Below are 13794 nucleotides of genomic sequence, written 5' to 3'. Positions count from 1 at the left end.
CTTTGCTCTGCTCGGGATTGTGTTTCATAGTGATCTCTGAACTTTGCAATACATAATACTGAACTCTGCATTACATACTCCTTGCTCGTGACCCCCCTGGGCTTTACTCTGCTCGGGACTGTGCATTTCATAGTGATCGCTGAACTTTGCAATACATAATACTGAACTCTGCACTCTGTATTACTGACTGCCTAACTCTTCAGACCTTCCTTACCTTTTTAATGGGACCTTTCTAGGTGATCTTTACTCTAAAGCCGCGTACACACGTAGCCGTCTGTCCGATGTACTTAGTCTGGCGGACTTACCGCCAGACTGTCCGTCTGACTTTCCGAACGGGCTACTTGCCCACACACGGCACTTTTTCAGCGGACTAATACGGCGTACTAAATCCGCCGTACTATCCGCCCTACTTTTGAAATGAACGGACTCGCCCACACACGCGGAGGAAAGTCCGCTCATTTCGAGCGCGTCTCCAGGTAGGCGGGGCCCGTGAAGGAGACGCCGCTGGCCCCGCCACCTGGTATGGACTTAAAGGGGAACCCCAACGCCGAAAAAAATCGGCGTGGGGTCCCCCCAAAGTCCACAACAGACCCTTGTCCGAGCACGCTACCCGGCCGGCCAGGAAAGAAGGGGCGAGCGAGCGCCCCCCCCTCCTGAGCCGTTCCAGGCCGCGTGCCCTCAACATGGGGGGTGCCTTGGGAAAGGGGGGGCCGCGCAGCCCCCCCACCCCAAAGCACCTTGTCCCCATGTTGATGAGGACAAGGGCCTCTTCCCGACAACCCTGGCCATTGGTTGTCGGGGTCTGCGGGCGGGGGGCTTATCGGAATCCGGGAGCCCCCTTTCTTCTTCTTCTTCCTCTTCCTCTTCTTCCTCCTCATTCTTTTGCCTCGCCGAGTCCTCCGCTCACAATGAAGGGGACCGGGCACGCGGCGACTTATATAGAGACAAGGGGCGGGGTCTTCGGTGGATGTCACATGGGTTCATGTCACATGGCGACAGTCCCAGCATCCTCCGGGACTGTGACATCGTAAGGGGGCGGGGTCACCATGTGACATCAAGGTGCTTTGGGGTGGGGGGGGCGCGCGGCCCCCCTTCCCTAAGGCACCCCCCATGTTGAGGGCATGCGGCCTGGTACGGCTCAGGAAGGGGGGGGGGGGGGCGCTCGCTCGCCCCTCCTTTCCTGGCCGGCAGGGTAGCGTGCTCAGACAAGGGTCTGTTGTGGACTTTGGGGGGAGCCCCAGGCCGATTTTTTTCGTACAGCGGACTGGCACACACACGGCCGGAATGTCCGCCGAAATGCGAGTCCGGCGGGAAGATTGGAGTGCAACACTGCCTTCTAAGTCCGCCGTACTAAAAAGTATGCCGGAGGCTACACACGGGGGGATTGTCCGGCGGACTTGAGTTTGCCGGACTTTTCCACCCGCTTGTTTGATCGTGTGTACGCGGCATAATTCACTATCCATATCCTCCTCAGTCTATTACTCTTTTAAGACCTGATGAAGGGGGCTCTTGGGTACCCTTGAAAACATAGTGGTGTGTTGTGTGTGGTTTTTGTTTTTGTTTTTTTTTTTTTTTTTTTTTATAATAAAATCGATCTGAATTTCAAAACCGTTGGGCGTTCTCAACTTCAACACTTAAATAAATCTTCAGTTCCCACTTTAATTCCTTTTCATTGTCAGGAGCTCGGTGGACCATCCATGTTCCCTGATTGGCAGAGAGCTCAGTAAGAGCCGCTCCGTTAAAAGGGACAATTGGCGTGTCAGCCGAGCGCACGCACTTAATACAACAATAAAATGTAGATTTGTATGCCAGATTTTATCGCCATGAAGCCGGGATCTCCTCTCTGTAAATCTGTGTTGTGCTCGTTCAGCGTAGGTGCCGATTAATCCCTCTGAAAGCCGCCATTGTCCCGGGCCAATCCTGAGGATTGCGAGATTCTTGTATATGTTAACAAGAGGCTTCCTCATGTAACAAGACATTCCGAGGGAATTATCACCCTCCTCCCCCACAGCGATCGCATTTCTCATAATGTAGCCGAGTGATTCCTCTAACTTCTAATAGCTTCTTAATGACAGCTCGGGAATGATAAGCTGGTGCAATCTCTGGTTACAGCGAGAGGCAGAGACCTTACGTTCGATGATTAGGGGATTAGGACGCGGGATGTATGGTCGTCTGCTGCCGTAAAGGAATATTTCAACCGTCTGCCAGCTCCACTCTAACCAAACCCAGAGCTGTGCGGGATAAACCCGCCCAATGATCCACAACTGACAGAGTACTGCACCACCTCAGGATTACCAAACCCACCATAAAATGTGTCCGAATGTTTAGGGCTCATTTACACTTCAACTTTAATGCACATTAAAGCGCCTACCACCTCAACGTGTGTTTTTGATGCGTTTTCGATGCTTCTTTGAAGCGCTATTGAAACCTGGCAAATTCTCTGTTTTGTGTTAACTTTCAATTTGTTTTAAAGGGCCTAGTAAAACGCCACACTCAGCAGATCCCCAGATCTTTGGTACCATCATTCAGCAGATCCCCCACTCGGTAGCAACCCCCTGCTCTGCTGATCCAACACTCGGTAGTAACCCCCAGCTCTGCTGATCCTTCTTTTTCTCTCCAGTCCCTACTCGCCTTCCGCTATATTACTTCCATTCTGCTTACCACGTGTGCTGTCTGCTAGTTTCTCCTGCTCTGGTCCCCCGGGTCTGCTGATCCTCTGCCGTTCAGTTCTCCCCTCTCTCCCCCTCTCCCCCTCTCCCCCTCTCCCCCTCTCCCCCTCTCCCCCTCTCCCCCTCTCCCCCTCTCTCCCTCTCTCCCTCTCTCCCTCTCTCCCTCTCTCCCTCTCTCCCCCTCTCCCCCTCTCCCCCTCTCCCCCTCTCCTTCTGCTCTGGTCCCCCGGGTCTGCTGATCCTCTGCCGTTCAGCCCTCCCCCCCCTCTCTCCCCCCCTCTCTCCCCCCCTCTCTTCCCCCCTCTCTTCCCCCCTCTCTTCCCCCCTCTCTCCCCCCCTCTCTCCCCCCCTCTCTCCCCCCCTCTCTCTCCCCCTCTCTCTCCCCCTCTCTCTCCCCCTCTCTCTCCCCCTCTCTCTCCCCCTCTCTCTCTCCCTGCGCTATAGTTCCCATGTTGCACACCACTTGTGACATCTGCTAGTTTCTTCTGCTCTGGTCCCCCAGCTCTTCTGCTCAGCCCCCTCTCTCTCTCTCTGGTCCCCACTCGCCTTCCACTATAGCGTTCCATGCTACGCGCCACATGTGACATCTGCTAGTTTCTCATGCTCTGGTCCCTCACCTCTGCTGATCCTCTGCCGTTCATTCCTCTTCTGCTATAGTGTTCCCACACTTCTTACCACGTGTGCCATCTGCTAGTTTCTCCCGCTCTGCTGATCCTCTGCTGCTCAGTCTTCTTTCCGGTTCCCACTCGCCTTCTGCTATAGCGTTCCCAAGTTGCACACCACATGTGACATCTGCTAGTCCCCCAGCTCTGCTGATCCTTTGCTGTTCAGTCCTCTCTCTCTGGTTCCCACTCGCCTTCCACTATAACCTTCCCACGTTCAGTCCTCTTTCCGATTCCCATACACCTTCTGCTATCGTGTTCCCACACTGCTTACCACATGTGCCATCTGCTAGTTTCTACTGCTCTGCTGATCCCCTGCTCAGTCCTCTTTCCAGTTCCCATACACCTTCTGCTATAGTGTTCCCAAGTTGCACATCACATGTGACATCTGCTAGTTTCTCCTGCTCTGGTCCCCCAGCTCTGCTGATCCTCTGCTCAGTCCTCTTTCTGGTTCCCATACACCTTCTGCTATAGCGTTCCCAAGTTGCACACTACATGTGACATCTGCTAGTTTCTCCTGCTCTGGTCCCCCAGTTCTGCTGATCCTCTAGCGCTCAGTCCTCTCTCTGGTCCCCGCTCACCTTCCTGCTGCTCCACACTGTACACCAGATGTGCTACCTGCACCAGACACTCCGAGAATATAAATACACATGAACTGGAAGTGACTGATGTCTTTCTGGTTAGTTGGTTTCCCAGTGCATCCTGGGATATCTCATACCTGCTATACCGCTAAAACTGAATAAAAGCCCTTCAAAAGCTTCAGGTGCCGTTAGCGAGCGTTGTCCTAGACTTCTAATAGAAGCTTTGAAGCACCAAGAAAACTACATGGGGGGATCATTTCTAAAGTGACACAAGCACAACGTGTGACCAGGAGACCATTTTATTTAGTGAAAGGAGCCTCGATTGGCATTCAGAGCACCTAAAAAAGCGTCCAATGCCACATTTTGAAGCGAGTGTGAACCAGCCCTTAACACATAAGTGGACTTTCTTACTTTTGGTTTTCTCTCCTTGTTAACGTTTACAGTTCTAATTCTTTTTGTTTGAAGTTGTCCTTTTAAATTTTTTAATTTCCTGTTATCATTTTTTTTTTTTTTGTCTTTTCCAGATTCGCCGAGCTCCTGATTCCTCTCTGGAACCTCTGGAGCATCCTCCCAGCCCCCAGCAGAGAGCGGCATCCTCTCCCCCTCCAGAGAAGGAAAAATCTTCAGAGAAGAAGACCAAGAAGGAGCGACAGATGGTCCAGGAGAAGACCCCTAAAGTCTTCTCACCCAAACCGCTTCCCCAGATGCGTTCTCCTTCCCCTCCTCCAGCTCCAACCCCAGCTTACACTGTGCCCAACATCAATGTAAGTTGTCCCATATTTGCATATAGTTGCAGCTGAGAGTTGCCTTAATCCAATCCTAAGAACCTGTTCTCTGTTCTCAGATCGATGCGTTGCCCTATGATGAGCGACCACTTCCAGCCCAGCGGAAGCAGAAGGATGACGGTTTCTCTTACCTGGAGCCGGAGATAAATGAAGACTTTGCAGCAGATTCCCCGAGAAGCAGAATTACCGGAGAGCCGGAGCCCCTCACAGAGAAAGCCTTGAGGGAGGCCGGCTTTCCCATCGAAGTGTTCGGCGAGGCTTTGGTAAGAATTGGCAAGTCTCCTGATGGCAGAAAGCTTTACCAAGCTGTTTTTACATAATGGTTTACTGCATAGTGTCCCATCATTGGAGTCAGTGGGAGGAATGGTGCCCCGTCATTGGTGTCAGTGGGAGGAATGGTGCCCCGTCATTGGTGTCGGTGGGAGGAATGGTGCCCCGTCATTGGTGTCAGTGGGAGGAAAGGTTCCCCGTCATTGGTGTCAGTGGGAAGAATTGTGCCCCGTCATTGGTGTCAGTGGGAGGAATGGTGCCCCGTCATTGGTGTCAGTGGGAGGAATGGTGCCCCGTCATTGGTGTCAGTGGGAGGAATGGTGCCCCGTCATTGGTGTCAGTGGGAGGAATGGTGCCCCGTCATTGGTGTCGGTGGGAGGAATGGTGCCCCGTCATTGGTGTCGGTGGGAGGAATGGTGCCCCGTCATTGGTGTCGGTGGGAGGAATGGTGCCCCGTCATTGGTGTCGGTGGGAGGAATGGTGCCCCGTCATTGGTGTCGGTGGGAGGAATGGTGCCCCGTCATTGGTGTCGGTGGGAGGAATGGTGCCCCCGTCATTGGTGTCGGTGGGAGGAATGGTGCCCCCGTCATTGGTGTCGGTGGGAGGAATGGTGCCCCCGTCATTGGTGTCGGTGGGAGGAATGGTGCCCCCGTCATTGGTGTCGGTGGGAGGAATGGTGCCCCCGTCATTGGTGTCGGTGGGAGGAATGGTGCCCCCGTCATTGGTGTCGGTGGGAGGAATGGTGCCCCCGTCATTGGTGTCGGTGGGAGGAATGGTGCCCCCGTCATTGGTGTCGGTGGGAGGAATGGTGCCCCCGTCATTGGTGTCGGTGGGAGGAATGGTGCCCCCGTCATTGGTGTCGGTGGGAGGAATGGTGCCCCCGTCATTGGTGTCGGTGGGAGGAATGGTGCCCCCGTCATTGGTGTCGGTGGGAGGAATAGTGCCCCATCATTGCCGTCGGTGGGAGGAATAGTACTTATCTGTGGTAGGAATTCCCAAGGGCCATATAAATATATGCAAAAGGCCACAGTTTTGGAGACCACTGCTCTATAGCATTAACAGTGGGTGGTCCTCTGCTGTATAGAACTCGTGTTATGTGTGGACACCGGTCTATGCAGTGCTCCTTTGTGGGCCCAGGTCAGTGTGCCAGGGCTGTGTGGTGGTCTAGGTTGCCTGGATCAGGACATGGGTTGAATGACATTGGGTGCCATTTAACTGGAAGAGATCCATCAGCCAAGTGGAGACGAGTGCAGTGAGAGACGAATATTACATTTAAAACTACTGGACCATTCATCGAAACTAGAGTTTGACTTTTAAAGTGTCACTAAACCCCCATCACAAAAAACAATCAATGGTGTATTCCACGCTGTTCATCCTCACTCATCACTATAACATTCCTTTTCTTTATTCTGCAAAAAAATGGTTGATCCTGCTGCTCTCTATCTCCCCTCCTGTCCATGTCCCCAATTCAGCTAGGGACTTTGCAGCTGTGGTGGCAGCTCTGCACATGCTAAGTTTTCAGCGAGTTTCTATGCTGAGCATTTCCTTCCTTTCACATCTGAGCAGCCCATGTGACTACAGAGTCACACATGTGGGTGTATACGCAGTGACAGGCTACTCCCTCCCTCCTCCATGCTCACTAACCAGCTAAACACAATGGGGGTGGGATATTACATGTAGATTGATGGAGGCTTCACCTCCCTCTTATGCTAAGACACAGGCTGGAGGGGCATGACTTGGCCTGTGACTGGCAGAAATCCGCCCACACCATCTTATTGCTAAAAAATAATAGTAAAGGTTTGATTTCAAATATATATTTGTATAACAGTTTATTGATCTTTTATTCCAAAGTCTGTTTTTATTTTTTTGAACATGTGACCAGCAACAAATTATTTTTTTTTTCTTCGGTCGGTGGCGTGCGTGCGCGCTGCCGGCGAACTGCTCCTGCTGTGATTGGACACAGTGGGAACCATTTTAGCGGGTCCGGCAGATACAGATTTTGTCGGGTTTATGTGGTGCCTGGACTGATTCCTGTGACGTCAGCAGAGAGCGGACTTCAGCCCGTTGTCTGCTGAAAACGGGTCACACGAGTGTGAAACGAATGGCATTCCTGTGATCCAGAGGAGAAGTCCAATCAAATGAGCTCAAGCTGGACTTCTCCTTTTAACCCCTTCCCACCCGTCCTATGCCAGAATGACAGTCGGGTGGGCTTCAGTTATCCTGACTGGACCTCATATGACGTCGGGCAGGGCAACAAGCCAGCGCGTGCTCATTGGGGGGGCGTGCAGCGATCAGTGGTGTGGTGTGTCAGACTGACAAACCACAACTCGGATCTAGGTAAAGAGCCTCTGATGGAGGCTTCTTACCATGTGATTAGCTGTGTCCAATCACAGTGTAAACAGGAAAAGCCGTGTATCGGCTTTTCTTCACTCGCGTCTGTCAGAGCCAATCGGTTTCTCTCCTGACGGGGGGCCTCTGCGCTGATTACCCCGAGGATGCCTACCCAGGACCACAAGGGATGCCAATCAGTGCCCATAAATGATGCTAATCAGTAATGCCTGCCAGTGTTGCATATTAGTGGCCCTCATCAGTGCCGCCTATGAGTGCCCATCAGTGCTGCATATTTGTGCTCATCATCAGTGCCACCTCGTAGGTGCTGCCTTATCAGTGCCCATCAGTGAAGGAGAAAATGTACGATAGGAAAGGAATGAGAAGGTATTGGGAGCAGTGGAGAGGCATGGGAAGGAATGAGAAGGTATGGAGAGGAATGAGAAGGTATGGAGAGGAATGAGAAGGTATGGAGAGGAATGAGAAGGTATGGAGAGGAATGAGAAGGTATGGAGAGGAATGAGAAGGTATGGAGAGGAATGAGAAGGTATGGAGAGGAATGAGAAGGTATGGAGAGGAATGAGAAGGTATGGAGAGGAATGAGAAGGTATGGAGAGGAGTGGGAGAGGAATGAGAAGGTATGGAGGGCAGTGGGAGAGGAATGAGAAGGTATGGAGGGCAGTGGGAGAGGAATGAGAAGGTATGGAGAGCAGTGGGAGAGGAATGAGAAGGTATGGAGAGCAGTGGGAGAGGAATGAGAAGGTATGGAGAGCAGTGGGAGAGGAATGAGAAGGTATGGAGAGGAGTGGGAGAGGAATGAGAAGGTATGGAGAGCAGTGGGAAGGAATGAAAAGGTATGGAGAGGAGTGGGAGAGGAATGAGAAGGTATGGAGAGCAGTGGGAGAGGAATGAGAAGGTATGGAGAGCAGTGGGAGAGGAATGAGAAGGTATGGAGAGCAGTGGGAGAGGAATGAGAAGGTATGGAGAGCAGTGGGAGAGGAATGAGAAGGTATGGAGAGCAGTGGGAGAGGAATGAGAAGGTATGGAGAGCAGTGGGAGAGGAATGAGAAGGTATGGAGAGCAGTGGGAGAGGAATGAGAAGGTATGGAGAGCAGTGGGAGAGGAATGAGAAGGTATGGAGAGCAGTGGGAGAGGAATGAGAAGGTATGGAGAGCAGTGGTGAGGAATGAGAAGGTATGGAGAGGAGTGGGAGAGGAATGAGAAGGTATGGAGAGGAGAGGAATGAGAAGGTATGGAGAGGAGTGGGAGAGGAATGAGAAGGTATGGAGAGGAGTGGGAGAGGAATGAGAAGGTATGGAGGGCAGTGGGAGAGGAATGAGAAGGTATGGAGAGCAGTGGGAGAGGAATGAGAAGGTATGGAGAGCAGTGGGAGAGGAATGAGAAGGTATGGAGAGCAGTGGGAGAGGAATGAGAAGGTATGGAGAGCAGTGGGAGAGGAATGAGAAGGTATGGAGAGGAGTGGGAGAGGAATGAGAAGGTATGGAGAGCAGTGGGAAGGAATGAAAAGGTATGGAGAGGAGTGGGAGAGGAATGAGAAGGTATGGAGAGCAGTGGGAGAGGAATGAGAAGGTATGGAGAGCAGTGGGAGAGGAATGAGAAGGTATGGAGAGCAGTGGGAGAGGAATGAGAAGGTATGGAGAGCAGTGGGAGAGGAATGAGAAGGTATGGAGAGCAGTGGGAGAGGAATGAGAAGGTATGGAGAGCAGTGGGAGAGGAATGAGAAGGTATGGAGAGCAGTGGGAGAGGAATGAGAAGGTATGGAGAGCAGTGGTGAGGAATGAGAAGGTATGGAGAGGAGTGGGAGAGGAATGAGAAGGTATGGAGAGGAGAGGAATGAGAAGGTATGGAGAGGAGTGGGAGAGGAATGAGAAGGTATGGAGAGGAGTGGGAGAGGAATGAGAAGGTATGGAGGGCAGTGGGAGAGGAATGAGAAGGTATGGAGAGCAGTGGGAGAGGAATGAGAAGGTATGGAGAGCAGTGGGAGAGGAATGAGAAGGTATGGAGAGCAGTGGGAGAGGAATGAGAAGGTATGGAGAGCAGTGGGAGAGGAATGAGAAGGTATGGAGAGGAGTGGGAGAGGAATGAGAAGGTAGAGAATGAGAAAGGTATGGAGAGGAGTGGGAGAGGAATGAGAAGGTATGGAGAGCAGTGGAAGGAATGAAAAGGGTAGGAAGGTATGGAGAGGAGTGGGAGAGGAATGAGAAGGTATGGAGAGGAGTGGAGAGGAATGAGAAGGTATGGAGAGGAGTGGGAGAGGAATGAGAAGGTATGGAGAGGCAGTGGGAGAGGAATGAGAAGTATGGAGATGAGTGGGAGAGGAATGAGAAGGTATGGAGAGGAGTGGGAGAGGAATGAGAAGGTATGGAGAGCAGTGGGAGAGGAATGAGAAGGTATGGAGAGGAGTGGGAGAGGAATGAGAAGGTATGGAGAGGAGTGGGAGAGGAATGAGAAGGTATGGAGAGGAGTGGGAGAGGAATGAGAAGGTATGGAGAGCAGTGGAGAGGAATGAGAAGGTATGGAGAGCAGTGGGAGAGGAATGAGAAGGTATGGAGAGCAGTGGGAGAGGAATGAGAAGGTATGGAGAGCAGTGGGAGAGGAATGAGAAGGTATGGAGAGGAGTGGGAGAGGAATGAGAAGGTATGGAGAGCAGTGGAGAGGAATGAGAAGGTATGGAGAGGAGTGGGAGAGGAATGAGAAGGTATGGAGAGCAGTGGGAGAGGAATGAGAAGGTATGGAGAGGAGTGGGAGAGGAATGAGAAGGTATGGAGAGGAGTGGGAGAGGAATGAGAAGGTATGGAGAGGAGTGGGAGAGGAATGAGAAGGTATGGAGAGCAGTGGGAGAGGAATGAGAAGGTATGGAGAGCAGTGGGAGAGGAATGAGAAGGTATGGAGAGCAGTGGGAGAGGAATGAGAAGGTATGGAGAGGAGTGGGAGAGGAATGAGAAGGTATGGAGAGCAGTGGGAAGGAATGAAAAGGTATGGAGAGGAGTGGGAGAGGAATGAGAAGGTATGGAGAGGAGTGGGAGAGGAATGAGAAGGTATGGAGAGGAGTGGGAGAGGAATGAGAAGGTATGGAGAGGAGTGGGAGAGGAATGAGAAGGTATGGAGAGCAGTGGAGAGGAATGAGAAGGTATGGGGAGCAGTGGGAGAGGAATGAGAAGGTATGGAGAGCAGTGGGAGAGGAATGAGAAGGTATGGAGAGCAGTGGGAGAGGAATGAGAAGGTATGGAGAGGAGTGGGAGAGGAATGAGAAGGTATGGAGAGCAGTGGGAAGGAATGAGAAGGTATGGAGAGGAGTGGGAGAGGAATGAGAAGGTATGGAGAGCAGTGGGAGAGGAATGAGAAGGTATGGAGAGCAGTGGGAGAGGAATGAGAAGGTATGGAGAGCAGTGGGAGAGGAATGAGAAGGTATGGAGAGCAGTGGGAGAGGAATGAGAAGGTATGGAGAGCAGTGGGAGAGGAATGAGAAGGTATGGAGAGGAGTGGGAGAGGAATGAGAAGGTATGGAGAGGAGTGGGAGAGGAATGAGAAGGTATGGAGAGCAGTGGTGAGGAATGAGAAGGTATGGAGAGGAGTGGGAGAGGAATGAGAAGGTATGGAGAGGAGAGGAATGAGAAGGTATGGAGAGGAGTGGGAGAGGAATGAGAAGGTATGGAGAGGAGTGGGAGAGGAATGAGAAGGTATGGAGAGCTGTAAAACATACCCACAGAGATTGACGCCAACACTCGTCTTTTTCATGCCATAACCGCTTGGCTCTTGGCAGGGGTCGCGCTCCGTCTGTAAAACAGAACAGATGTCGGAGCGTAGTGATGTCACCCTCTCTAATGCTGAGATTCTCAGCCCTTCACCAAATACTGAGGAGGATTATTCCCTCGCTGCAAATTGTCCTCCTGAAACCTCAGAAAACGTCCCGCGCTTTATAAAGCGTCAGTCCAGTTGCATGCATTATAGAGGGACACTGGTGGAGTAAGTTTCTTACTGATTTCTGCCATGGAGTCTCACTAAGTTTGCTGCATTTTGCATATTCCAGACTTGATAAACTTTCATAAATTGTGAAATCTCTTGATATTGATGGCTGTGTGGGCGGAAATGGGAACACAGATGTCACTGTTGCATGCTATGAGAGCCCGTTGGTGATTGGCTCAGCTGACCAGAGTGTATACATACCTGCATTTGTGATTGGCTGACGTGTCACACGATTGCTCGGTGGGGAGGAATGAGATTTTCTTATGCTGCTTTATTACTGAGGTGGACCACTCTGAAGGGGCTGTCACCTCGTCCCACTACTGTATTGGAGAATGATAGGAGTTATGATTACAGTAGAACTAATTTTTTTATTTTTTTTGGATGGAGTAATGGTGGGTTATAACCCCTGCCAGGTTTCCATTAGGGAGATTTCACTTTGCTTCCTGTCCCACAACCAAAACAGGAAGTAAGAGGAAATCCCTAATTGTTACTAGAACTAGTGTCCCCGTTGGCAGATTTCTCCTGTATTCCTGTTCTGGTGACAACCCGAACTTTGGAATTTTCCTTCACATTCGATGATAATGGTAAACGGGACAAATAGAGAGGAGAATTTCCCTAACTGGGACACAGAGGACAATAAAAACCTGACAGGGGTTCTAATCCCTCTTCACTCCATCCAAAACTATAGTTTAAAAGTGAATTACTCTCTCTGAGAACCACAAGCCAAAAAACACTGTTCGATTTTCCTTTTTGATATTCAAAGCAAACGGCCTCATCCAGCCATGTTTCCATCCATCCATCCAATCCATCTCTCATGCTTTATTTTGCTGTGAAAACTACCCCTTAACATTTCTAGCCGTGGCCATCTTGAGTAAGGGCAGATGTAGCTTTTACTTCCTGAAATCCATCTGCCCTTAGCTTAGGCATGCAGGTGTAACAACATATTCGGCGAACCCATTAAAGTTTGCTATGGAAGTGACGTTCCGTCGCCGCCATCTTGCTACACCCCACACTGGTCCACAGTAAGGATACACTAAGAAGGGGGACATGTTGCTACACCCACCAGAGTTTTGCATTTTTCACGTATTTATAACAGTAAAGTCAGTTTATATAGTGAAATACGGGACTTACAACTCCGTCTGACTACTTAGATCTTGAATTTTAAAAGCAGTGGCAAACCCTGCTCATCTCACAGGTTTGCTAATCTAACAGAAGTTCGCTGCTTTTAAAATTCAACATTTTTTATTAGCGTGAAAGCGCCTGAAAAGCGCCTCAGTGTGAAAGGGATCTTAAAGCGGGAGTCCGCCGGGACTCCGCGTTTTTATTTTTTTTTTAAAAGCCAGCAGCTACAAATACTGCAGCTGCTGACTTTTAAAATAGTGACACTTGCCTGTCCAGCGCACCCGCGATGTCGGCACCCGAAGCCGATCTCTAGATCGCTCTGTCGGGTGCTGCCGCCGCCATCTTGGGTATGGGAATCAGGAAATGGAGCCTTTCGGCTTCATTTCCCGGTTCCCTACTGCGCATGCGCGAGTCACGCTGTGCAATAAGGACGGTCCTTGCGGGAAGGGGTGGGCACTTGCGGAAAGGGGCGTAAGTTACGCCCCTTTCCGCAGAGAGCTATCCCGGAAGTGGGTGCAGTTACCTGGATTATCCAGGTAACTGCACCCCCCTCCCCCCTGAAAGGTGCCAATTGTGGCACCGGAGGGGGGGGAGGGTTCCAATGAGTGGAAGGTCCACTTTAGGGTGGACCTCCGCTTTAAAAGCAATAACAAAAAATTTCCCCTCTAAACGCTTGCCGACCGACTCTCGCCGATATACATCGGCAAAAGGGCTCATACAGGCAAACTAACGTACCTGTATGTTGCCCTTTTAAGAGGTGGCCTGTGCACCCGCTGCAAGCTCCGTGAGTCGGGTCGCGGGTCCCGTGGATTTGATGTCCGCGGGGATACCCACAATCGTCTCACGGGGAGGAAGAACGGGGAGATGCTAATGTAAACAAGCCTCTCCCCGTTCTGCCTAGTGACAGTGCCACTGATCACTGCTCCTTGTGATCGGAGCAGAGATCAGTGACATGTCACACGTAGCCACGCCCCCCCCCCCAGTTAGAACCACTCCCTAGGACATACTTAACCCCTACACTGCCACCTCGTGCTTAACCCCTTCACTGCCAGTGTCATTTACACAGGAATCACTGCATTTGTATAGCACTGATTGCTGTATAAATGACAATGGTCCCAAAAATGTGTCAAAAATGTCCGATGTGTCCGCCATGATGTCAGCCACTATAAAAATCGCTGATCGCCGCCATTACTAGTTAAAAAAAAAAAAAAAAATTAATAAAAATGCCCCTATTTTGTAAACACTATAACTTTCGCGCAAACCAATCAATAAACGCTTATTGCGATGTGTTTTTTTTTTTTTTTTTTTTTTTAACAAAAATATGTAGAAGAATACGTATCGGCCTAAACTGAGGAAAAAACTCGTTGTTTTTTATATATTTTTGGGGGAT

The 13794-nt window shown here is 50.9% G+C and overlaps 1 protein-coding gene across 3 annotated transcripts in view; it reads left to right on the top strand.

The window, feature by feature from the left end:
• Positions 1–13794, top strand: part of CEP104 (centrosomal protein 104) — a 138636-nt gene that overhangs the window by 28825 nt on the left and 96017 nt on the right. For all 3 annotated transcript variants that reach the window (XM_077458276.1, XM_077458275.1, XM_077458277.1), the window contains exons 9-10: positions 4437–4676; positions 4757–4960. In XM_077458276.1, the coding sequence (XP_077314402.1) occupies positions 4437–4676; positions 4757–4960 (444 nt within the window). The remainder of the gene's footprint in view (positions 1–4436; positions 4677–4756; positions 4961–13794) is intronic.

The sequence above is a fragment of the Lithobates pipiens genome, unplaced genomic scaffold (genome assembly GCF_037356315.1).
Source record: "Lithobates pipiens isolate NorthernLeopardFrog02 unplaced genomic scaffold, aLitPip1_a1.2 Scaffold_27, whole genome shotgun sequence".
Classification (NCBI taxonomy): Eukaryota; Metazoa; Chordata; class Amphibia; order Anura; family Ranidae; genus Lithobates; species Lithobates pipiens.
Note: the sequence above shows the minus strand (reverse complement) of the source record. Positions and strands in the feature narration are given on the sequence as shown.